General features: G+C 40.6%; 2 protein-coding genes across 6 annotated transcripts; one reads left to right on the plus strand and one right to left on the minus strand.

The window, feature by feature from the left end:
• Positions 1–8587: 8587 nt before the first annotated feature.
• On the plus strand, positions 8588–13516 carry LOC147853413 (homeobox-leucine zipper protein HDG2-like). 4 transcript variants are annotated; one of them, XM_087332149.1, is made up of 13 exons: positions 8588–9039; positions 9119–9236; positions 9354–9560; positions 9689–10197; positions 10281–10398; positions 10492–10684; positions 10802–11259; positions 11358–11459; positions 11542–11751; positions 11834–12011; positions 12091–12347; positions 12432–12524; positions 12652–13516. In XM_087332149.1, the coding sequence occupies exons 1-13, from the start codon at positions 8639–8641 to the stop codon at positions 13102–13104; spliced, it is 3297 nt and encodes a 1098-aa protein (XP_087188275.1). In that variant the 5' UTR covers positions 8588–8638; the 3' UTR covers positions 13105–13516. The 4 variants fall into 4 exon arrangements, with proteins under 4 accessions (XP_087188275.1, XP_087188273.1, XP_087188276.1 ...); XM_087332147.1 differs by having other exon boundaries at positions 10492–10674; positions 10783–11259; XM_087332150.1 differs by lacking the exon at positions 8588–9039 and having other exon boundaries at positions 9320–9560; positions 10492–10674; positions 10783–11259.
• A 1772-nt stretch (positions 13517–15288) lies between these two features.
• LOC147853414 (uncharacterized) lies at positions 15289–18450 on the minus strand. 2 transcript variants are annotated; one of them, XM_087332510.1, is made up of 2 exons: positions 18353–18450; positions 15289–18008 (listed from the first exon to the last, which is right to left on the minus strand). In XM_087332510.1, exon 2 carries the CDS (start codon positions 17885–17887, stop codon positions 15611–15613), a length of 2277 nt encoding a protein of 758 aa, XP_087188636.1. In that variant the 5' UTR covers positions 17888–18008; positions 18353–18450; the 3' UTR covers positions 15289–15610. The 2 variants fall into 2 exon arrangements, with proteins under 2 accessions (XP_087188636.1, XP_087188637.1); XM_087332511.1 differs by having other exon boundaries at positions 15289–17863; positions 18353–18449.
• Between the last annotated feature and the right edge of the window lie 5798 nt (positions 18451–24248).

Genomic DNA, 24248 nt, shown 5'->3' on the forward strand with positions numbered 1-24248 from the left:
ATGCTATGAGCTTTTTGATTCACGTGACCACTCTTGTTTGCCCCTACATAACTTCTATCACAACTTTAGTTTTTCCTTCATGTCGCTTGGTCTAAATTTCAAAACATAGATTTTATTAGGTTATAGCATAGCTACTTTGTTGGCTTTGAATCAACTATTTGAACTTTGAAAGCCGATATCATATGAGGATATTATGAGCTTTTTGATTCATGGGGGTGCTCTTGTTTTCCCCTACATGACTTCTACCACAACTTTATATTTTCCTTCATGTCTCTTGGCTTGAATTTCAAAACTTCGATATTGGTAGGTCATATCCTACCCTACATCGTTGTCTTCGATTCAACTATGTGAACTCTGAAATCCGATATCATTTGAGGATGCTATAAGCTTTTTGATTCACGTGACTACTCTTGTTTGCCCCTGCATAACTTCTATCATAACTTTAGTTTTTCCTTCATGTCGTTGGGATGAATTTCAAAACTTAGATTTTATTAGGTCAAAGCATGGCTTACTTTGTTGGTTGTGAATCAACTATTTGAACTTTGAAAGCCGATATCATATGAGGACGTTATGAGTTTTTTGATTCATGGGGGTGCTCTTGTTTTCCCATGCATGACTTCTACCACAACTTTATATTTTCCTTCATTTCTGTTGGCCTGAATTTCAAAACTTAGATTTTGATAGGTCAAATCATAGCCTCCTTCGTTGGCTTCGATTCAACTATTTGAACTCAGAAATCCGGTATCATATGACAACGCTATTAGCTTTTTGATTGATGTGGGTGCTCTTGTTTGCCCCTCCATGACTTCTACCACAACTTTACATTTTCCTTCATATCTCTTGGCCTGAATTTCGAAAGTTAGATTTGGTATATTAGATCGTAGCCTCCTTCGTTGGCTTCGATTCAACTATTTGAACTATGAAATCCGATATCATATGAGGACGCTATCAGGTTTTTGATTCATGTGGGCGCTCTTGTTTGACCCTCCATGACTTCTACCACAACTTTACGTTTTCCTTCATTTATCTTGGCCTAAATTTTAAAAGTTAGATTTTATTAGGTCATATCATAGCCTACTTCGTTACCATTGTTTCAACTACTTGAACTCTAAAATCTAATATCATATGAGGATGCTAGGAGCTTTTTTAGTCATGTGGGTGCTCTTGTTTGCCCCTGCATTACTTCTACCACACCTTTACATTTTCATTCATATCTTTTAGCCTGAATTTCAAAACATAGATTTTATTAGGTCATATCATAGCCTACTTCTTTAGCTTTGATTCAACTATTTGAACTTTGAAATCCGATATCGTATGAGGACACTATAAGCTTTTTGATTCGTGCGAGCGTTCTTGTTTGCCCCTGCATGACTTCTACCACAACTTTAAATTTTCCTTCATGTCTCTTAGCCTGAATTTCGAAACTTAGATTTTATTAGGTAATATAAAAGCTACTTCGTTGGCATTGATTGAACTATTTGAACAATGAAATCCGAATGCTTAGAGCCTTTCGATTCACGTGGGCGCTCTTGTTCGCCGCTTCATGACTTCTGCCAAATGATTACTTTTTCCTTCATGTCTCTTGCCCTGAATTTCAAAACTTAGATTTTATTAGGTCATATCATAGCCTACTTAGGTGGCATTGATTCAACTATTTAAACAATGAAATATGATATCATATGAGGATGCTATGAGCTTTTTGATTCACGTGGCCGCTCTTGTTTGCCCCTGCATGACTTCTATCACAACTTTAGTTATTCCTTCATGTATCTTGGGATGAATTTTAAAACTTAGCTTTTATTAGTTCATATCATAGCCTACCTCATTGGCTTTCATTCAACTATTTCAACAATGAAATCCGATATCATATTTGGATGCTATGACCTTTTTTATTCAGGTGGGCGCTCTTGTTTGCCCTTGCATGAATTCTACCACAACTTTACTTTTTCCTTCATGTTTCTTGACCTGAATTTCAAAGTTTAGCTTTAATTAGGTCATACAATAGCCTACTTAGTTGGTATTAATTCAATGATTTGAACTCTTAAATCCAATATCATATGAGGATGCTATGGGCTTTTTTATTTACATAGCCGCTCTTGATTACCACTGCATGACTTCTACCACCACTTTACATTTTATTAGTTCATATCATAGCCTACTTCCTTGGCTTTGATTCAATTATTTGAATTCTGAAATCTGATATGATTTGAGGACGCTATGAGCTTTTTGATTCATGTGGGCACTCTTGTTTGCTGTTCCATGACTTCTACCATAACTTTACATTTTCATTCATGTCTCTTGGCCTGATTTTTAAAACTTAGATTTTATTAGGTCATATCATATCCTACTTCATTGGCTTCAATTCAACTATTTGAATTCTGAAATCTGATATCATATGAGGATGCTATGAACTTTTTGATTTATGTGGGCACTCTTGTTTGCCCCTACATGACTTCTACCATAACTTTACATTTTCATTCATGTCTCTTGGCCTAAATTTCAAAACTTAGATTTAGATTGGTCATATCCTAGCCTACTTTTTTCCCTTTGATTCAACTAATTGAACTTTGAAATCTGATATCATATGAGGATGCTATGAGCTTTTTGATTCACATGGCCGCTCTTGTTTGCCCCTACATGACTTCTATCACAACTTTAGTTGTTCCTTCATGTCTCTTGGCCTAAATTTCAAAACTTAGATTTTATTAGGTTATATCATAGCCTACTGCGTTGGCTTTGATTCAACTATTTGAACAATGAAATACAATATCATATTAGGATACTATGAGCTTTTTGATTCACGTGGCTGCTCTTGTTTGCCCCTACATGACTTCTACCACAACTTTACTTTTTCCTTCATGTGTCTTGGCCTGAATTTCAAGACTTAGATTTTATTATGCCATATCATAGCCTACTATGTTGGCTTCGATTCAACTATTTGAACTCTGAAATCGTATATCATATGAGGATGCTATGAGCTTTTTGATTCATGGGGGCACTCTTGTTTGCCCATACATGACTTCTACCACAGCTTTACTTTTTCCTTCATGTCTCTTGTCCTGAATTTCAAAACTTAGATTTTGATAGGTCATATCATAGCCTACTTTGTTGGCTTTCATTCAACTATTTGAACTCTGAAATCCGATATCATATGAGGACGCTATGAGCTTTTTGATTCATGTGGGCGCTCTTGTTTGCCCCTACATGACTTCTACCACAACTTTACATTTTCATTCATGTCTTTTGGCCTGAATTTCAAAACATAGATTTTATTACGTCATATCATAGCCTCCTTCATTAGCTTTGATTCAACTTTTTGAACTTTGAAATCCAATATCATATGAGGATGCTATGAGCTTTTTGATTCGTGCGGGCACTCTTGTTTGCCCCTGCATGACTTCTAGCACAACTTTAAATTTTTCTTGAATTTCAAAACTTAGATTTTATTATGTCATATCATAGCCTACTTCATTGGCATTGATTCAACTATTTGAATAATGAAATCCAAATGCGTAGAGCTTTTTGATTCACGTGGGCGCTCTTGTTCGCCCCTTCATGACTTCTGCCAAAGGATTACTTTTTCCTTCATGTCTCTTGGCCTGAATTTCAAAACTTAGATTTTATTAAGTGATATCATAGCCTACTTAGTTGTCTTTGATTCAACTATTTGAACTCTGGAATCCGATATCAGATGACGATGCTATGAGCTTTTTGATTCACGTGGCCACTCTTGTTTGCTCCTACATGACTTCTATCACAACTTTAGTTTTCCGTTCATGTCTCTTGGCCTGAATTTCAAAACATAGATTTTATTAGGTCATATCATATCTTCCTTCGTTGGCTTTGATTCAACTATTTGAACTCTGAAATCCAATATCATATGAGGACGCTATGAGCTTTTTGATTGATGGGGGCGTCGTTGTTTGCCCCTGCATGGCTTCTACCACAACTTTAAATTTTCATTCATGTCTCTTAGCCTGAAGTTCAAAACTTACAACCGTTGATTTTCTTGTTCCAAAGCAAGGAACTTCTCTTTCAAGCATTGTAGCTTTGAGAAAATGGATTGATATTCTTGAGCGCTAACAATGGCCATAGTATGAGAGAAAAGAGGAATGAGAGATTAGTATGAAGGGAGGGAGAAGTAAGAAGATAAAGGAAGAGAAGGAAGGAGGGAAAAATCGGTTCAAGTTGTACGGAGCAGTACTAAGACAGAGAAGTATTGTAAGGAACAGTACTAAAACAAAGAAGGAATTAGTACTAAAAGATGAGGATTAGTACTAAGGGAGGTGTAGAACTCTCGAGAGAAGGAGAGAGAGAGAGAGAGAGAGAGAGAGAGAGAGAGAGAGAGAGAATGAGGATAACAAAAGATATATATTATGTTAAGGGAATATACAATAGTAGCTAGGAGGCTTAAGACTAATGTTGAACCAATTTGGTTCAAAATAATGCTTTGTGCCTCCTTTTATAGTGTTCCCAGGAGTACTCCTGAAGTTTCTAGAATGTTCTAGAGAAATCTGGAATATACATCAATTTTCTATAGTAAAACCTAAATGAAAATAATATCTTTTATATTACAACATATAGTCTAATGGTCAAGAGCTTGACTCATGTTACATAAGGTCATGGGTTCGAGTCTCCTTATATCACGACATAAGGAAGGATGCTCACTTTCACCAACTTCTATTAGTCTATGCATTGATGAATTAGAAAAAATGGTTACAAAGTTTATAAAGGAAGAGGTGTTGAAGAAGTTGCCATTATGAATGTAATCATCATGCATTTGTTATATTGCAGATGTGTGGATATAGTGTTTTTCGCAAATACTTTAGGATATGTTACAAAAGCTTATGAATAAACATTATGTACAACAATGCCCCAAATATATTGGCATTTAAGATCATAGATGGAACGAATGTGTTATTTGTTGCTTAGAGGTGGGAAAGAGAAGCATATTATGCTACCTGTTGATTAGAGAACACATGCAATCATCAAGAAATTAAGTGTTGGGTTCTCAAGAAATACATTTTCAACATTTATGCATCATAAAGCAAGTGTGTTACATCTAATCTTACAAACCATTTATCTGTATCCTGCATCCAACTAGAACACAATAATTTCTTTTTGTGTCTTTCGGATTTTTTTGTTGGCACCCATGCAATTCTAAGATGTTGATGCGAGGACGTTTCTCCTGATCAGCATAAAATCGAGCACGATCTTGAGCTGTCTTGACATTTTCTTTGTTTGAACCTTAAGCATGTATTTGACAACCCTTTCTATGGCCATGATCTCAAAGAGAAGTTATCCCATCTCAAGCAGTAGGACGGTACATGACGTTCGTTACTTCACTTGGACAAAGTTTGTAAGAAAATGCTTTTGGACATTTTCAAATTCTTTCCAAGTAAATGTAGGATACTACCTCCCTATACTTCCATCCTAGAGAGAAGCATCATTATATTTGTCCGAAAATGAGGTCTTTGTACAATGCCAATGTATCATGATATGGGAAAAATTTGGAGTCTCACGCATCACACATTATACTAAATATGTTGCCCCTAACTACAAAACCCTACTCTTCGCTGAGTACGGAAACAACACACGTCGATACATGTTAGAGCCCATCTTGTTGTCTTACATCTGAATGACTGCTTCCATGAGACTTAGTTCACATGCACTGTGATGTGAGACAAGGCGTTGGTGTACAAGTGATGAGAGCAGTCGATGATGCACACTTTGCCCGAAACAAGTTCGAGCTTCTGAGTTTCACACTTTGATACAATGTTGTGCCATTGAACACATTCGACTATGCTTTCCACACATCTTCGGGCAAACCCAATCTATGTACAAACTTCTCTCATTGTCACAATGTGTGCACTCCTAATTACAATATTCATTGGTAAAGTATTTTAAATATCGAAAGTCCCTACTTTCTAGAACAAATGTATTATGTGGAGATGTAATATTTTTGGTCATATTTGAGCTCTAGAAGACCCTAAACCCTAAACCTTAAACCATTTTCCTCTTCCCTTGTGGCGAGCCCTCGACAAGTTGCGGAGAAACCTAGACATTGTTATCATGCAAGCAAATAAAAATCTAGGCCTTTATATCCTCGACAAAACATGGTATCTCAAAGAAGGGGCAAGACAATTGTCTGACCCAAATGTCTACTAGCAAGTAGACAAGGTTCCTATGGAAGACCTGTATTGGTGACCAACAGATATATGCAAAAATTTTGGGAATATTCTATCCTTGAATGAAACCAAGTTTCTGACAGAAAAACCTAGTAGTGGATTTATAGAGTATGCACACTCTATTTCCTACCAAAACTCCACAAACCAGTGGTAGTAGGTAGGCCTATCTGCTTCTATAAAGGTTTTATCTTCGAGCATGTATCCATTGGGTTACACCACAAGCTTTTTCCGATTCTTCTCCAACAAAAACAACACCTAATGGACTCATTGTCTCTCTTAAAAGAAGTTGACCGAGTTCGAATCCCTCCTGATACCATCCTCTTCACCTTTGATGTAAAATCGCTCTACCCAAGCATTCCCACCAAAGAAGGCCTTCAAACCTTGAAGAGTATGATCTTGGATGCATTTGACGCCAACACGTCAAACCTCATCATGACATTATCTGCCTTGGTGCTAGAATATCACTTTCTAGAATTCAATGCCACATATTGGCATCAGATTAGGGGTATAGCCATGGGGAGTAATTTTGTTGTAGTATACGCTTGTCTTTTTCTGTGTTATATAGAGAACTTATAGGAACAAACGTACAACCCCGAAGAGTTGATCTTCTACAAGAGGTACATAGATGATCCTACCTACCTTGGCAACCCTACACTCATCTTTTGGTAATACAAGTCTGTTTTCAAAATTTTATGTCTCTTTTCTCCTTAATAGTGTGATTAATTTACTGATTCATAAATCTGAAGCCCTTAATTAGCATATTGGGCCATAATCTTGAATCTTAATTAAACCACCACTATATCTCTCTCGATCCCTTTCTTTTCATTGGTTCCGCTCCCGCACACCAAATATAACCCTATAAAACCCAAAACCCTCATTTTGTGGTTCACAACATCAATTTTATTGAATGTTGATCATTTTGTTGTTTTTTGAATGTTTAGAACATAGTTTCAATGTGGTTTATGTAATTTCATCATGAAACAATGAAATTTTTATGATCTAGATTTTGACCTCTATAAAACAAGTGCACTTAATAGAATGGCACACTTAAGTGGACACACACTTAACAGAATGGTTACTATACTTGAACATACAACTAAAACTAGAGCATCACAAAAATATTACTAAATCAGGTCTTTCATTCTTCCATCTCAGCATGCACTCCTCATCCATTCAAGCTAAGAAAAACATTGCAATGATTAAATTGGTCTAAAGAAGATGTGGTGAACGACAAGACCACACCATGTGGTGTGGGCCACATCAATTGCCGCCCTCCCATGCACGCACACATCATATTGAAAACTTGGATCTGTCGAGACATTTTTTCCGAGCCTAAAATATGGCATCGATAAATGGTAATGTTGTACTATGTAAGGGTCGGGTGTGGTGGTGCCCACAACATTAGTCACCTGTAATGGTCGACGAATAGCTATTCATCGATGATTTCTGTTTTCAAATCCATTGGTGAGATTTCAGTTGCTAAATGAAGGGTTCCCTTTTGTGGATCACAAACACTTCAAAAAGTTATAGAATGTGTGCTTAGAGATACATAAAGGAACAAAAGTGTTGGGACTACATTGAGTGAGTGGTACACATGCATGGAGTCACTTTATCCTCTTCCTAAAAAAAGTACAGACGGACAAATACTTTCAAACCCTACCATAAAATTAAATTATGGATTCCTCTCTCATGTCTCATGTGGATTGAGTGTGTGTGTGTGTGTGTGTTCTTCTTAGTAGTACATCCATCCTTAATGCTGATGATGAGAACAAGTGGGTAATTATTGAGGAAATGTCCTCTTTGTCGCGCTCGATCTATATATGTACACTATAGTATGTTGTAGTTTGTATTTATAATGCAAATTTTGAGAGGAATATAAAAGAAAAAGGGCCTGAACTTTGAAGTAAAGGCTGACATACCAATGTTTTATTCTTTGGACGGGGGGTGAGGATGGACAGGCGGACCACCACCACCACTACCACCATACAGACGATGGTCCAGAAAGAGAGAGAGAGAGAGTGTGTGTGTGTGTGTTTTCAAAGAGAATAAATTGGAATGCGTGTGTGAGAGACAAGAGTGGAATTTATTAATGTTTTCCTGGTCTTCATGCTTTTACTTTCTCCTCTCACCTGCTGCGCATCGTTCTCCAGAGAGAGAGAGAGAGAGAGAGAGCATAGAAATTTTGAAACGTTGAAGGGTGGATGGAGATAAGAAATGCCCTTGATTTTGAGAGACAGGGAGGTAGGGAGGGAGGGAGAGGATGTAGATGTGGGAAATTGAACCTCCGGGTAGGTGGTAAGCAGTGGTCAAGTGTATGATTGATCGTATGGGTGGTTCCTCATGTCATATGAATCATCGTAGTAGTAGTAGTAGTAGTAGTAGTAGTAGTAGTAGTAGTAGTAGTAGTAGCAGTAATAATGATGATGATATAATGTTGCATTAGGCCATCCATGGACACAACTGGCTCAGCAAATAACGATCAGGGATGTATTTTGGTACCCGAGTTGGTAAAGCTGGTGGCGGTGAAAGATGAGCCTGATCCTGAGGTGCAGGAGGTGAAGCTGATTCAGGACGGAACTGCTACTAGTAGCATAGGGATCGTAAATAGAGAAGTGAAGGTCTCCCAAAAGATGAGTGGCACTGTCAAAACAGGTAGTTCGGGTGCAGATGAGCCATCACAGAACGTAATAGATGATGAGGGTAACAGCTCCCGAAGAAGCATGGGGGATGATGATATTCATGGTGCCTCTGGAGACGATGATCAAGATCACGAACATGACTTTGATGAACATGGATCCAAACGCCAGCGATGTCACCGCCATACGCCACAACAAATCTGTGAGCTCGAATCGTGAGTTAAATCGAACATGACTTTTTATGAGTTAAATCAGCGATGTAATTCGTTGTAAAGGTCATCTTTCGTTTTCTAGTGTGTTCAAACGATGCAACCTGCCCGATAAAAAGCTCCGGCAAGAGTTAAGCGATGCACTTGGAATGAATGAAGAGCAAATCAAAGTCTGGTTCCAGAATAAGCGTATCCAGGTGAAGGTATGCATGGCTTCGTGCCATTGAATGTGAGTATTCTTGTATGTAGCTTCGTGGGACCATAAAAATTTATGGTTTTTTTTAAGGGAGTGGATTATGGGTCATGGCTTTCTTCATCAGGCCCTCCAAGAGCTTTCTGAAAATACACAGCTTAGAGCGAAGGTCAAGAGGATGAAAGCAGGGGATGTTACAATTGAGGATGCGGAAACCGTGACGCGCTGTTCCAGTTCACCCACTCATGAGCCAGGCCCCAGCAGTTTGTATCAGCAAGATATCAATGAGTCGACAGAAAAAAAACATGCAGAAAGTGCAAGATTCAAAGAGGAGGTTAGATAGTCAATGAAGATAATTTTTAAAAAATGTACTTACTTACTGCCGTGGATGGATAAAAGAATGACAGTGACTCATATCAGGCAGGGTATATAACTTCGTCATTTTTTCTTTCTTTTGTGCAGCTTGAGCGAGCATTGCCAAAGACGTTTGGTAGATCCTTGCCCATGACTAATTCTAGTGGTCCTCATCTGGCGATACCACTGGCGGCAGTTGCACCTGATGTGCTGTCTCTGGAGCTGGCTGTGGGAACGTACTCAGCTGCTCCCATGTCGGAAGTCGTTCATCATCTGCAACTGTTGCAGCATCGCGTGGGCAAGGACATCGAAGGACATGCTCAAACTAGAGGGAAATCAAAAGACATTCCAATTCCAGGATTGAACCAGCTAGTAGCCGGCATCAGTAGTCAGGAAACCGGACAAGTTCTACGAAGAACAGAACTAGAAAATGGTTTCGGGAGGAATTCTGAAGCAGGGTCCAGAGAAGATCGCGACGCTTCACAAGATGAGCATGACAATGGTTCTGGAAAGAACATGGAAGAAACTGGCTCTGGTGACGACCAAGAGTCTGAGGAAATGTGGAAGAAGAAACGGTATCAACGTCATACTGCTGAACAAATTCACCAGTTGGAACTGTAAGTGTGGGTGGTCTTGGTTGGAAATGATACTCTTAATTAATTACATGCATAATGCTAACCCACCTGATTTTCGTTGGTAGGTTCTTTAAGCAATGTGCTCATCCAGATCAAAGGCAGCGAGAGCGGCTAAGTGCTATGCTAGGCTTGAACATGCGGCAAGTGAAGTTCTGGTTCCAGAATCGTCGGAATCAGATGAAAGTAGGATACGTCGTATGAAATAAGGTATCAATTATGCGCCTTATTTGGATGACTAACCAGAGAAATTTACTGTATTTCTGTTTGTATCATCAGAACCTGCAAGAACGGTATGACAACACACAGCTCAGAGCGGAGATTGATAGGTTGCGAGCTGAGAATGTTACAATACGGGAAACAATCAAACAAAAATTAGCCTCCTGTAGTGAGTCTACGTTAATGCAACAGGAAGCAATCGATGACGAAATGAAAAGAGGAACAGTAAGCATGGGTGAGGAGGTACAGATAAGTGGCTGTCTGAAGTTTTGAGATAATTTTACAAACTTTGTACTATGATATTTCTTCAAACGTCCAAGTGACAAGGGCCCCGCCACATATTAATAACAGATGGAGCATGCTGCTGCAGCACAAGCTGCTGCGAATGGTGGCCCACTGTGTGTGAACGTATTCCACGATTCTCTATCTCTGGAGCTGGCCGTGGGGAGGCGTCCCACCTTTCAAGACAACATGGTGACTGGAATTAAAAGGGAGGAGGAGCAGCAGCAGCAGCAGCAAAGGAATCCCCCACAAACATTGCTGGGTGTTGCGCTGAGCTGGCCAGGAGGCATCTCAGGGACTGACAAAGCTGCCGTCATGGATTTGGCGGACAGCGCTTTGCAGGAGATTCTCCTAATGGTTCAAGCTGAAGAGCCCTTGTGGATCAAGAGAGGGGTGGGTGATCAAGCTCTGGACACTGATGCTTACACGACGCGGTTCTCAGGCAGGATGGGGATGCAGACACCAGGGCTAGTCACTGAGGCCAGCAGACACACTGGAGTTGCTACTATGAGCAGCCTGGTTCTTTTGGATGCCCTCATGGATGCGGTAGGTGGTTTAATTATATGCTTTTGGCTAATGGTCTTTTTACATCGGATACCCTGCTGTTTCTTAATTCTTGTGCAAACACACCGTGTCTTGGCCAGAATAAATGGATGCTAATGTTCCCAAGCATCATTTCCAAAGCTCTCACTATCAAAGTTGTTTCGCCAGGCACAGGTGTAACTCTTGATGGGGCTTTGCAGCTGGTAAGCGATCTTGTCAATTTCAATTTGAATTGTGCAAATATTGTACATAATCTAATTAATGCTCTTTCCAACCCTAGTACAGATGTATGCAGAACTCCAAGTTCTTTCTCCTCTCCTGCAAACACGAGAAATGTATTTTCTACGCTTTTGCAAGCATGTTGCTGATAAGCTGTGGGTCGTGGTAGATGTATCCATGGACTGTTTGAGTGATAAACCTCCCCCATGCCTCCTCCAATGCCGGCGACGTCCCTCTGGTTGTGTGATTCGAGAGATGCTCAATGGACACTCTCAGGTATAGCGTCTTTTATTTTACTTTCTTTTCATTCTGGTCCTTCTTTCTTGTAATGAACCCAGTCCCACTGATTGCCTGACAGGTTATCTGGTTGGAACATGTGGAAGTTAATCAGCACAGCTCGAGTCATGTTTACTTGCCCTTTCTCAGCAGTGGCTCGGCTTTTGGAGCCAAGAGATGGGTTTGTGCATTGCAACACTACTGTGAGGATATTGGCAGCCTGCTTGCTACAAACATGGCCACAACTCGTGATCTCGGAGGTACCAAGCTTGTCTTGCGTGTGTTATGGCTCACACAGTAACTCTGGTTAAGCTTTTGATTATTTTAAAAATTTTGCAGTCATAAACACACTGGAAGGACGGCGTTCCACTCTTCGTCTTGCAAAGAAAATGGTCAATAGGTTTTGTTCGAACGTGAGTGCAGCTTCAAATGGGTCTTGGATTGATCTTCCACAAACCAATGGGAATGACATCCATTTTATGGTACGAGATAATGCAGGAGATGGCATTATCCTTTGTGCAGCAACATCAACTTGGCTCCCTTTCCCTCATCACCGAGTATTTGAGTTTCTGAGAAGTGAAAAGTACCGATCTCAGGTCAGTGATTAATGATACTTCTCTGCACACTTGTCTCTGGGTATGAGCATCTATTAAAGCATGCTTGATAGTTCTTTTCTATAGAGGAATGTGCTGGCGAATGGCAGTGCTCAGGAAATGAGCCACATTGGCAAGGGCCAAAATCCTGGAAGCGGTGTCTCGCTTCTTCGTGTGAATGTAAGAGCATATTATCATTACCTTTACCTTGGATCGCCTTGCATTACTTAGTTGTCTTAGGGTTTAGGGCTTTGCATATTGATTGTGGTGTTTCAACTAACCCCTTATATTATATGTCGTTGTGTAGGGCCCAAGTCAAAGCAATATTCTCATCCTTCAAGAGAGTTGGATAGACGAATCTTGTTCACTCCTGGTATACATGCCAGTGGATTTCACAACGATCACGAGAGTGTTACGAGGTGAAGACCCATCAGATTTTCTTCTACTGCCTTCTGGTTTTGCGATTCTTCCTGATGGTCCATTAGAGAATCATGGAACGACCTCCATGCTGAACACTGATGGTGTTTCTGTGTCGAATATTGGGTTAAGAAAGTCGTCCAATACATTGCCCAGCAATTCCCTTCTAACAGTTTCATTTCAGACTGTTGTGAACCACATGTCCAAATCACCCGGAAAACCATCTGTCAACCCAGTAAGCACTGTTCTATCAAGTACTATGGAGTCTATGGATACAGTCAGTAAGATTATCCTAAATACTCTGCAACATATCAGGATGGACTTGGAAAGTTCAAACGCCTGATGTAACTTGCTGTCATACTGATGTCACAACTTTATAATTAATTGTATCACTATAGCAAACAGGTTATCACATGCCTCGATATATTTTGTGAATGGGAATAAGTAGGAAAGAAATGGTCTATTGTTTGGAAACAATATACGTTACAGATTATCCACTGAGTTAACACTACTAAGGTATGGGAGGCGGGTACTGAGGAGTACAAGGGTGTGAGTGCAGGTAGCTAGCTAGATTTCAAGAAGCACATAAATCTCTCTAGAAGGGCACTAATTTCCTCCCTAGGGAATAAACTTAGTGCTGCAGGAGGGTACTCCAGATCCTCTCATTATATAATATGCAATAATGCATTCAAGGATGTAATTCAACCAAATGACACTTATCAACTAATCTATTTCTCCGGCTCTACTTGACAGAATCTAGCGGCATTCCTCTTGTTTCCTGGTGTCAATATCTTGTTTATGGGAGGAATGTGCATCTGACTATCTACGTGTTTGAGCTCACGGGATGTATGAGTATCCATGTAGCTAGATTGTTATCCATGTAGCTAGGTTGTTGTATAAAGCCATCTGACAAATCTTCTATGTGTATCATATGGATCGCTTAACCCCAACCTCTATGGCATGTCTCTATCCATCGGGTACATGAATATTCATGTCATTAAGTCTTAGGATGAAACCATCTTCCCTGGTATGACGATGTTCTCAATAAAATATTCATCTCTTTATCCTCTTAGAGGAGTCTAAACATGTCTTGCTCATATAATATTGGATGAGATCCAATTGAGGTACCCAATCCATGGCAAGTTATTACCAAGAGACTCCTGAGACTTGGTGATTGTGGATTCCTCTAGTGATATCTAGGGAGTTTGTACCCACTTGTAAACTGAGTTATAGTGGAAGTTCTGCTACCCTAAGGGTCCTGTGGTTTTCTCCTCGAGTTGGGGTTTCCAAGTAAAGCCTCGTGTATTTGGTTGCTATTATTTATTTTTTGTTGTATTGGCTATTACTTCTTGTCAGCGTGCCAATCAGATCGTGTCACTATTTGTGGACGGTGGTTGTTTGTTTGATTTATTTGGACGGTGCTTAGCCTCTCCTTAGATTGGTGAAACTTATCTCGGGAGCTTAAGGGAAGTTCATTGAAGACTTCAAGTGTAGTCCAACACCAAATCTAAAATAGATGAGTCAAATCTAAGTGTCTGAAATTGAGGGCATTGGGCAAGAGCAATTGTCAAACAAACACTCGCGAGTAGCTAGCTTGGCGAACCTCTAACTTTGCAAACTCTCACTCTCTTCTCTCACAAAGACTATGTTAGTAAGAAGTTAACGAAAACACTTCAAAAGCTTAGGCATTAACTATTTCAAGATATGTATGTAAATAAATACTCATGATAATGCATTAACCATACCTCGATTACTAAATAGTCAAAACACATGATTTTTGTGTCTCTTTGAAGTGATTAACACCAATAACTAATTAATATGAAGGAGGAGAAAAAGGAAGATAGAGAGGTCAAGCTTAATTTCATAAACAACTTTTCGAAGTAAGGATCTAGAAGAAGCTAATAAGTCACAAAAAGGGACTTTTATAGCTTTTCTAAAGAGCTTGTCCCCTTTTACATTGGGGTGGCCTCTTGCTGAAAAGCTCTAGAGCAACTTTACTTTACTTCCCTTTTTTTTGTTCTTGTGTTAATCCTTGGTGTCTTAATCAGTGTTGATGTCTTTGTGGGTCGTGGGTTGTGTTATGTATGACAATCGCTTAACATTGTTGCACATTCAAAACCTAATCCAACCTCCGAACACATTCAAATAACTTATGGGTTCCACTGACAACATAGTAACCATAAAAGATTTAGTAACTCGTGAGAATTTATCTTTTAATCCTCATTTGTTAGAAAAACATTTTGTTGCTCAAACCAAACATTAACGTTTTGTTCATACAAAGCATGTCAATATAATTTTGTATGAACCCTACCTAAGCATGTCGTTGACATTGAAGACTTCTCAAAAGCCATAAAATGAAATTTTGTTAAGATTATTATTAAACATGTTTTGGAATTTTCTCTAAGTAATGATTTCATTCATTCTTACCGAGAGAATTAAATAAGAAAAAACTTATTGTGCTCCAAATTTAAGAATAGCTTTATAATTGTTGTATGATGTTTCGGTTGTGAAATTGAACTAAGAAGAGTTGAATAAAGTAAAAGTAATTTCTTCTGGTTCCAAATGACATGTACACCAATAAGAAAATGGCGGATAAAAAAAAAAGACAGAAACATAAGTTCCAAGCCCAAGGAAATAATCACACAGGTCGCCTCTGATATATCATATAATACAACCCCAATAACGAAGGAAAGCCACCAAAAAATATATGATGTCAACATTTGACAATGGTGATGAGGACGACAAGAGCAGGGAGGGTTTAGGGTTTAAGGTTCAGAGTTTTGGGTTTAGGGTTTTCGAGGAGGAGGAGGAGGAGGAGGAGGAGGGCATTGTTGTTAGCATTATTATATTTAATGCAGCTGCTCGGCAGCAGGCTTGTCTTTTTTGGAGGAAAAGAGATGAGTGAGACCATTGAACATGGTACCATTAATTTTGGAGGCTTTTCTGAAGCCAGGCGTAATATACATAACAGGGGTGACTCTAACAGCAGCTGCAGCAGAATAAGAGGTGGACCTCTCAAGGGAGCGGCTAGTTAATACATGAGATCCATGATGCAGATATTCACACGCACCTATCCCGATCCCGCCGCTAGATGAATATGACGACGATGATGATAATGATGCCGATGATCGCATCTGCCTATTACCATGATGAGCTACACCCCCAGGTTTTATCAGCGCCTGCTGATGATTCGACCTCCTCTTCAAAGGTTTGGGGCTGCTGTAGCTTCTGTCCAAACCCCTCACATGAACATGATGATGTTGAACATTAAAAGGCTGCTGTCTCGTGTCTACCGCTTTCTTATTCAAATTCTTATTCCTACTGTCAGCACCTCCGGAACTAGTAGTCGAACTATTATTACTCTCTGAAGTCTCAGCAGCTAGAAGTGTAGAGCTGCTACTAGAGCAGTTTATAGCCTTCCCAGCGCCTGATGATCTGCTGTCCAGTGAAGTTCTTCCTTGGCTCGCCGAAAGTAGCCCCTCATCCCCTACATTACAGGTACTAGATGCTGTAGCACTTTTTGCAGCCCCGGGCCTCGTTACTCGCATCTGCTCGCATATACCTGGGCATCTAGCTCTAATAGATGTATTGATCATATTATTAGAGTTGCTGTTGTTATTTCTATGCTTAACAGAGGCCCCAATCCCTACTACATTAACTGTTTTCTGGACGTGATGTAACTCCATAGTATTCATCATGCCCTCTGAGTCATCTGAGCTTTTGGATGACCTGCTTCCAGACATGTCCCAGCTGCTGCTGCTGCTGCTTCTGCTTTGAGCCGCCTGCTGCTGCTGCTGCTGCTGCTGCTGCTGCTGCCTCCTCACCATCATTAAACTTGTCGTTGGACAGAGTTCAGGGTCCGGCTGCAGCATAGCATTTGCCGGATCTGCAAATTGAGAATACTGATCATGAGTGCTGGAGCTACACAAGAAGAGGGCACTAGGGCTTATAGAACCAACGGCTGCTCCTGTAATATGGCGTTGGTGATCGTTGTGGAAATTTCCACCTGAAATTAGACTGTCTGAAGCCTCAAGTGCTGCCGACGCATTTACCCCAAGTGCCGCTGTTGCTACATGAGCTTTCAGATCCGTAACACTGTCAAGCGACCTTCTGCCTGGGGCAAGCAGCTGAGGATCTGAGGATCTCATACCTTTTCGCATCATCAATTTAATGCTGTCGGTGCCCCTGCTTGATAACTCTGATCTGCTATGTTTATTATTATTGTTGTTGTTGTTATATTCATGAATCTGAACTTTCTTGAGCCCCAACAGTTCTTTCCACCTGCTAGTGCATGTGGGCGCCTTGGGTGAAATAGGATGTTGGGCTAATTCTGTCCTCATTACATCGGCTCCACTGCTACTAGCGGAATAACCCATATAATTGTAACTTACCTGCTCTGGCGCGGTTGTTCCAGCACTGCCATGGCAAGTGTATAATTGCATCGTCACATCTTCTTCTGAGCAGTAAGCATGTAAACTAGTTTTCATGCTCCAGTTTGCGAGGATGGACTCCGATGTGATGGAGCGAACTGAATTATTAGTACTGTTCTGCAAATGAGGGCTATCATTACTGTAGAGAGGTCGGAGTTTGCCATCGAAGAAGAGCTCATCAGCTGCCAACATGCAGGGATATTGCAAATCGTGGACAGCGCTATGCTCTTGGCCTCGGATTACTGTAGTGGACTTGGAGAACTCGAATTCAGTTGGTGATCCTTTCCAGCTTGAATTAGCGATCGGTGCCAGCTGTCTGGCTGGAGAGCCGATCCCATTAGGACAGCAGCCAGACATCAACTGTATGTCACTCTCTTCGGACTTGTCAGATATACTCATACTTTCCGCTGCTGCTGCTGCTGCGCCACCAGCAGTTGTAATAGATCTGGCGAAATCCCTGGAGAAAGAAACCCGGGGAGCAAGCCATTCGAGAGTACCCCCCCCTGCCTCTGCTTCTGATGATGATGAATTGTTATACGATGAGAAATAGGGATTCGATAAGGCAAAAACTAGGCTCTCGTCATCATCATGACAATCTTCGTCATTACCATCATCATGGCCTGCACGGCCTGATCCTGGGGCAGGATCCACTGTTGAAAGTTGTGCCATTTTCTGCAGAGACGTCCCAATCCGCATCAGGGTTTCCGATGAAGTTAATTCATGGCATTTGAATTGGTAATCGTACGAAATATGAACTCGTGTGCAGCAGAAAACAACAATTACCCGTAGTGCCCCGCTACTAAGAAAACCATGTTCTCTGCACGCACTTTCGTAAGTATACAGTATCACTTTAACTCTTGTTGTTAGGACACACTCACTCAACTTCCTTACATTCTAGATGTGAAAGCTCAGAATTGCAGGGGAGGGGAGGGGAGAGGAGTTTCCAAATTCAAAGATTGGAGGAGAACCTGGAATAGTTGGGGCGAGGGGTAAGGTGCATCACAGAAACGCAAAGCAAATAGTTACTGGATTTAATGGAACCAGAAGACTAGAACGGGTCAGGGGATTTATAAATCTGACATCCTAAGTAAGTGATCGGCACAACACCCCTTTTTTCTGGCTTAATATGAATGAATGCAGGGCAGGTACGTATATACATACCACGATTTAGAGTGCCGTCGCTCCGCCTCTTGATGTGGTTGCTGTTGCTGTTGCTGTTGCTGTTGTGTAAGGTGAGTGAGTGCACTGCTGCTGCGAGGAAAGGAGGGAGGGCTAGCGTATGTATTAGTGCGATGCAATAAAAGAAAAGGAAAGGAAAAGGAAAGGAAAGGAAAGAAAGAAAGAATGGCAGCGATGCTTACGAAATTACCTTTGGATGTGGGTCCCAGCCCCACCCCACACGGTACACCCAAGGGCCAATCCTACAACCCACAAAAAGCAAGAAGGAAAAGAAGATAAATCTTTAGTTGAATTGAATTGGTAAAGAACGATCCCACTATCTATCATGCATTGAGAAAGAAAGGGGAGGGTGGGAAGTTACTCATTCCACAGCGTAAGATTGGGACTGACTCACCCGACTGGCTGGTGAATAAGAAGTTGAGTTCAACCCCCCCCCCCCCCCCCCCCTTCCCTTTCATAATAATAATAATAATATACATATGTATGTTTCCTCTCTCTAGAGAGCATTGAAATACCCTATGGGGTATCAAAAGCATAATATTGTGTTTGTATGGCATGGATCGACCAACTCATTAGATAACCATGGACACGTATGAACATGGCACATGTGCACGTCATGTGCTAGCATGCCATTATGATCCAATCCACCATTTCTGTGTGTGTGTGTTATATGTACTTAATACTCGTGGTCATTAGATAACCATGGACACGTATGAACATGGCACATGTGCACGTCATGTGCTAGCATGCCATTATGATCCAATCCACCATTTCTGTGTGTGTGTGTTATATGTACTTAATACTCGTACGTAAATAGGCCAATGTGGCCTATGAGAGAGAGAGAGGTCTCCAACTTTACCGAAAAAATAAAGAGAGACCTCAAGCTTCTTAAGAGTGCTTGTATAGGAAACCCAACAAATATAGATAGAATAGCAGGCAACTATTCATATGAGGTAACAAGGTCTAGGTAAAAAGACTCGTACATTTACATTGGAATTTGGTTAAACGACACATTTGCATGGCATGTAAAGCCCTCTCCAAACTTTAATATGTAAAAACTTGATTTGATTTTACACACGAATAAATTCCAATCATCAAACTTATATGAAGGATCATAAAAATGGGAAACCATTTTGTATGTGCAAAGGACCAAGATATAACAAATGTTTGAAAACCCGGAACTCTTAAAATAATAGTAAGGTTTCAAAACTGAAAATTTATTAACGAGGAAGGAGATTCCTATAACATCTTTGGCATAAGGATTAATAATGACCCCCTAGGGATTCCTCATTAGGCAGCATAGTAAATACTAATGATCTTGATTTTATAACCAGCTCTCCGCACTAACTTTTATGTGTGCGAAACATAATAGGAATTGAAGATTTGGCCAACTGCACAAACTTGTAAATTCAAATATACCTAGCTTCCACAAATAAATCACTTTCAAAGTCAAAGCATCGATATGAAATATGCTCTATCTATGACCAAGCCATAAACAAATAATCTCTACGGTAACTCTGAAGGAGGGTAGACCCCAAAATAGATGCTAATTTCATGCATTGACGAGTTTCTACGCATTGTACAGCCATGACTCATTTGTGCACAACGTCATAGATTATAGATATATGGTAATGCAAGGTGGCAAGTATACAAAGGATACCCCATGCACATATGTTCTTGAAGTTCTTCAAGTCATGTTAGCATAGACGTTAAATTTGCACTTGATTCTTATATCCTTGTATAAAGTGTAGGGTGGTTATTGCATTCGATCTCTACAAAGCGAATGTGTTCCATGAAAACAAAAAAGGGGTAAGATGTAGAGTGACACATTAAATGGAAGCCTCAATGTTTATGGTAAAGTTGCTTGTGTCATGTAGACATGGTTCAACATTCATATAAAAAGGTTTATATAGGTTTGGTGAACATTTATCCAATCACATGGCTACGCTTGTCGCCTACCAACACAAGGGGTTATACATTTATTTCTTTGTTGGGAAGGTGAGCATCAAACACCCTTGCACTAGTACCCAAACAATTGGTACAAGATTATAGGTGTCATCTTAATTCATTGACCGTTGAAATTTTTTGAAACCTTGTACCATTTTATTCTTTATTGTATTATTATCATGTTGGGATAGCCGGGAGTTTTAATTATTTATTTCATGCTAATGACAATTACAACTATCATAAGAAGATGCAAACAAGTGCAAAAAGCTTTATTCATCATTATACATTTTAGGTATGCGTGTAACGTGGATGTGGTTACTAGTATGTACATCGAATTTGAGAACAAAACTAGCATGCTAATCTTTTTTTCCGAGAATAAGATAAAAGAAATTACCAGAAGAAGCGGAACAAAATTAAAATTTAGGAAAACGTTTGGAAGAAAGCAATTGTGAATATGGTGCAATTTAGGTATGCGTGTAACATGGATGTGGTCAATGGTACATGGAACTTGAGAAGAAAGCTAGTATGCTAAATCATTTTCTTTCTAGAATAAGGTAAAATAAATTTTTAGAAGAAGCAAAACAAATTACAAATTTAGGGGAAGAATTGGAAGAAATCAAGTGTGAGTATGATGCAATTCATGTTAAATATAAAACAACAAAATTGAGGTACAATAGGAATTTATGGATCAAATGTTTTGAACTAAAATAGAGTATTCCAAACATAAGTTATATGTATGTATTAAACTCCATTAGATGGTCATAATGTTGGGAGATTCACTAAACTCCATTAGATGGTCATCACTAAACTTCTTAACCCACGACAACCATTTCAATTCTACATCGTTGATACATACCGAGTCGTAAAGATGCATTTTTGGCTTTAGCAATGCACGTTTTAAGGAGCATTGATTTGAAAAACAAAACATTATTTGGGACTCTATCAAATTTAATTATTGCAACTCGCTTGCAAGGTTGAACTTAGTTGGAAGCGAAGCAACCAAAAACTCGTTGTAATGGAACAAATTATGTCTTTTTCACATACCTAGATTCATGTCACAATGACTAGTCATGCAAAGAATATCTACCCAAGAAGGTTGTGTAGCAACAACATAAACAAGGGCAATTAAAAATCCATAAGGTTTCATGGATGAGGGTTGAACAACGTGAGAAACTATCTTTTCCATACACAAAGAATTTTCACATTCGTTCGTAAAATAGATGGTTTTATTTGTCATTGACAACAAGTTGTTATCACTTTATAGTGATGCTTGAGCTCAACTAAAAGACACGAACAACTTTTGTTTCTAGTCGATCTTAATCAAAGGAATTTGGTAGTCCAAAGCATTATTTATGAATTTAACAATAATCAATTGAAAACAACATACCTTTTGGATTTAAGTAAATATATGTTGTAATATGTTGCATGAAGGTTACTATATTAGCTTGCAACTTGCCATCTTATATGTGAAGAGAATAGCGCGGAATATTGCTCGGCCACAACCGAGTAATGAATCACTTCAATGAGAATCAAACACAAAAATGGGAAGTAGGGAGTGAACGCACGTACACACACGAACAATAGAGAGTACACAGGATGTTTACGTGTAAAACCCTAATGGGGAAAAACCACGGGAGCCCACAGGCTCCGAACTATCACTATATGTGAAAGGTACAATCAGAGACTCGGAGGCAACGACCTCGAGCTCTATTTCTTCGCCAAGCGGCGGTTACAACAGAAGTTGTTCTATATCTCTCTCTCTCTCACACACACACACACACACACTCTCTCTCTCTCTCTCTCTCTCTCTCTCTCTCTCTCTCTCTAGACAATAGTTATACACACAACAATATGACAAAGTTCTCCTCAATGTATAGAGTGATTGCCCTAAGTCATATTTATAAAATTATACTTATATGATCTTAGGGCTATTTACAAATATAGCCTCAATAGGCTTACTCAAAATATATTTACAAATATGTCTTTTCTTCCGGTTCTCACTAGGTCCATCTGATCCGGTTTCCGGATCTCTTCTGGTTTTCAGCGGGTCCTCTTCATCCATAACCGGATCCCATCCGGAGGGATCGATTTCCCAACAATCTCCCCCTTCACTCCGGCATGGGATGTCTCACCAGCCCGATCCGCTTTCGGCACGTGTCCAGCTTGTCGGTTATCAACACCTTGGTCAACATATCCAACCCGTTCTCCTCCGTGTGGATCATGGCAGCATGAACTCTTGATCTTCTACTCTCTCCCGGATCCAGTGGTACCTCCGTTGGATATGTTTCGTTCGGGAATGGTAGGCCGCGTTCTTTGCAAGGTGGATGGCACTTTGACTGTCGCAGTAGAGTTGGTATTCCTCCTGTTGGATCCCTAGCTCTCTGATGAAGTCCTTCATCCAGATTATCTCCTTGTCGGCTTCCACAACTACCATGTACTCCGCCTCTGTGGTTGACAACGCGACTGTCTTCTGCAGCCTCGACTTCCACGAAACAACTCCCCCTGCATAAGTCATGACATATCCGGATGTAGACCGGCTGGTATTTGCATCAACTGACATATCCGAATCTGTGAAACCATTGAGTTGGGGTTTTCCGGAGCCAAACCAGAGGCACATACTCGAGGTGCCTTTTAGATACCGGAGTATCCACTTGACCATGTTCTAGTGCTTTCTTCCGGGATTGCTCATGAAACGACTCACCACTCCGATTGCATATCAAGCTTTCGACGGGTACATACCATCGCGTACATCAAGCTTCTAACGGCAGAGGCATATGGTATCTTCATCATATCCGTCTTCTCTGCCTTTGTCCTTGGACTTTGTTTTTCGGATAGCTTGCAGTTTTCCGGAAGTGTCGATCCGACCGGTTTCGCCTCCGACATGTTGAACCGTTGAAGCACCTTTGTCACGTGCTTCTCCTATGACAACCACAACAGCTTCTTCGACTGGTCCCGGATGATGTGCATTCCCAATATCTGTCTTGCTGGACCCAAGTCTTTCATTAAGAAGGTCCGGTTAAGAGCCTTCTTCAACATCCAGATCTTTCCTTGGTCTCGTCCGACGATCAACATATCATCCACATATAGGAGAAGTATGAGGAAATCTCCTCCGTCAAATTTCTTCACAAACACGTAGTGATCGGCCTGCGTCTTGTGGTACCCTTAGTCGGTCATAAAGGAGTCGAACTTCCGGTACCATTGCCGGGGAGCTTGCTTCAGTTTGTATAAGCTCTTCTTCAGCCGACACACCAGGTGCTCCTTCCCTTTCTTCTCAAATCCTTCTGGTTGCTGAATGTAGATCTCCTCTTTGAGGTCACCATGGAAGAACGCCGTCTTGACGTCTAGTTGCTCTACCTCCAGGTCCATGCTTGCCGCTATGCTCAACACCGTCCGGATGGAAGTCATCTTAATTACCGGGTCAAAGATCTCATCGAAGTTCACTCCTTTCTTCTGTTGGAAACCCTTCACCACGATCCGAGCTTTGTACCTTGGTGGATTTCCGGCGTCTCCCGGTTTCAGCTTGTACACCAACTTGTTCTGGAGTGCTCTCTTGTCTTTTCGCAACTCCGTCAGTTCATACGTGTGGTTCTCATGCAAGGAATCCATCTCATCCTGCATGGCACTCAACCGCTTGCGACTGTGGGTGTCTCTCTTTGCTTCTTCGAAGCTTTCCGGCTCCCCCTCATTGGTTAGCAACACATGCTCTACATCCGGAAATCTTTGGGGGACTCTTCTCTCTCGGAGAGGATATCTCCGTCCTTGGTTTCTGACTATCGGTTCCTCCGTTTGTTTCGAGTCCGAGTCCGATTCGGGATCTTGTCCGATTCCGGTGTCTTCTTCTTCGGTCGGTTCGGTTCCTTGTCCGTATCCGGCCGGTTCGTCGAGTGTCATCCGGTTATCGGCTAACATCCGGTTTTCAACCGGGTAAGTC

The sequence above is a fragment of the Azolla caroliniana genome, unplaced genomic scaffold (genome assembly GCF_043228905.1).
Source record: "Azolla caroliniana isolate FFs.n. ecotype wild unplaced genomic scaffold, voAzoCaro1.0.p SCAF_16, whole genome shotgun sequence".
In the NCBI taxonomy this organism is placed as follows: Eukaryota; Viridiplantae; Streptophyta; class Polypodiopsida; order Salviniales; family Salviniaceae; genus Azolla; species Azolla caroliniana.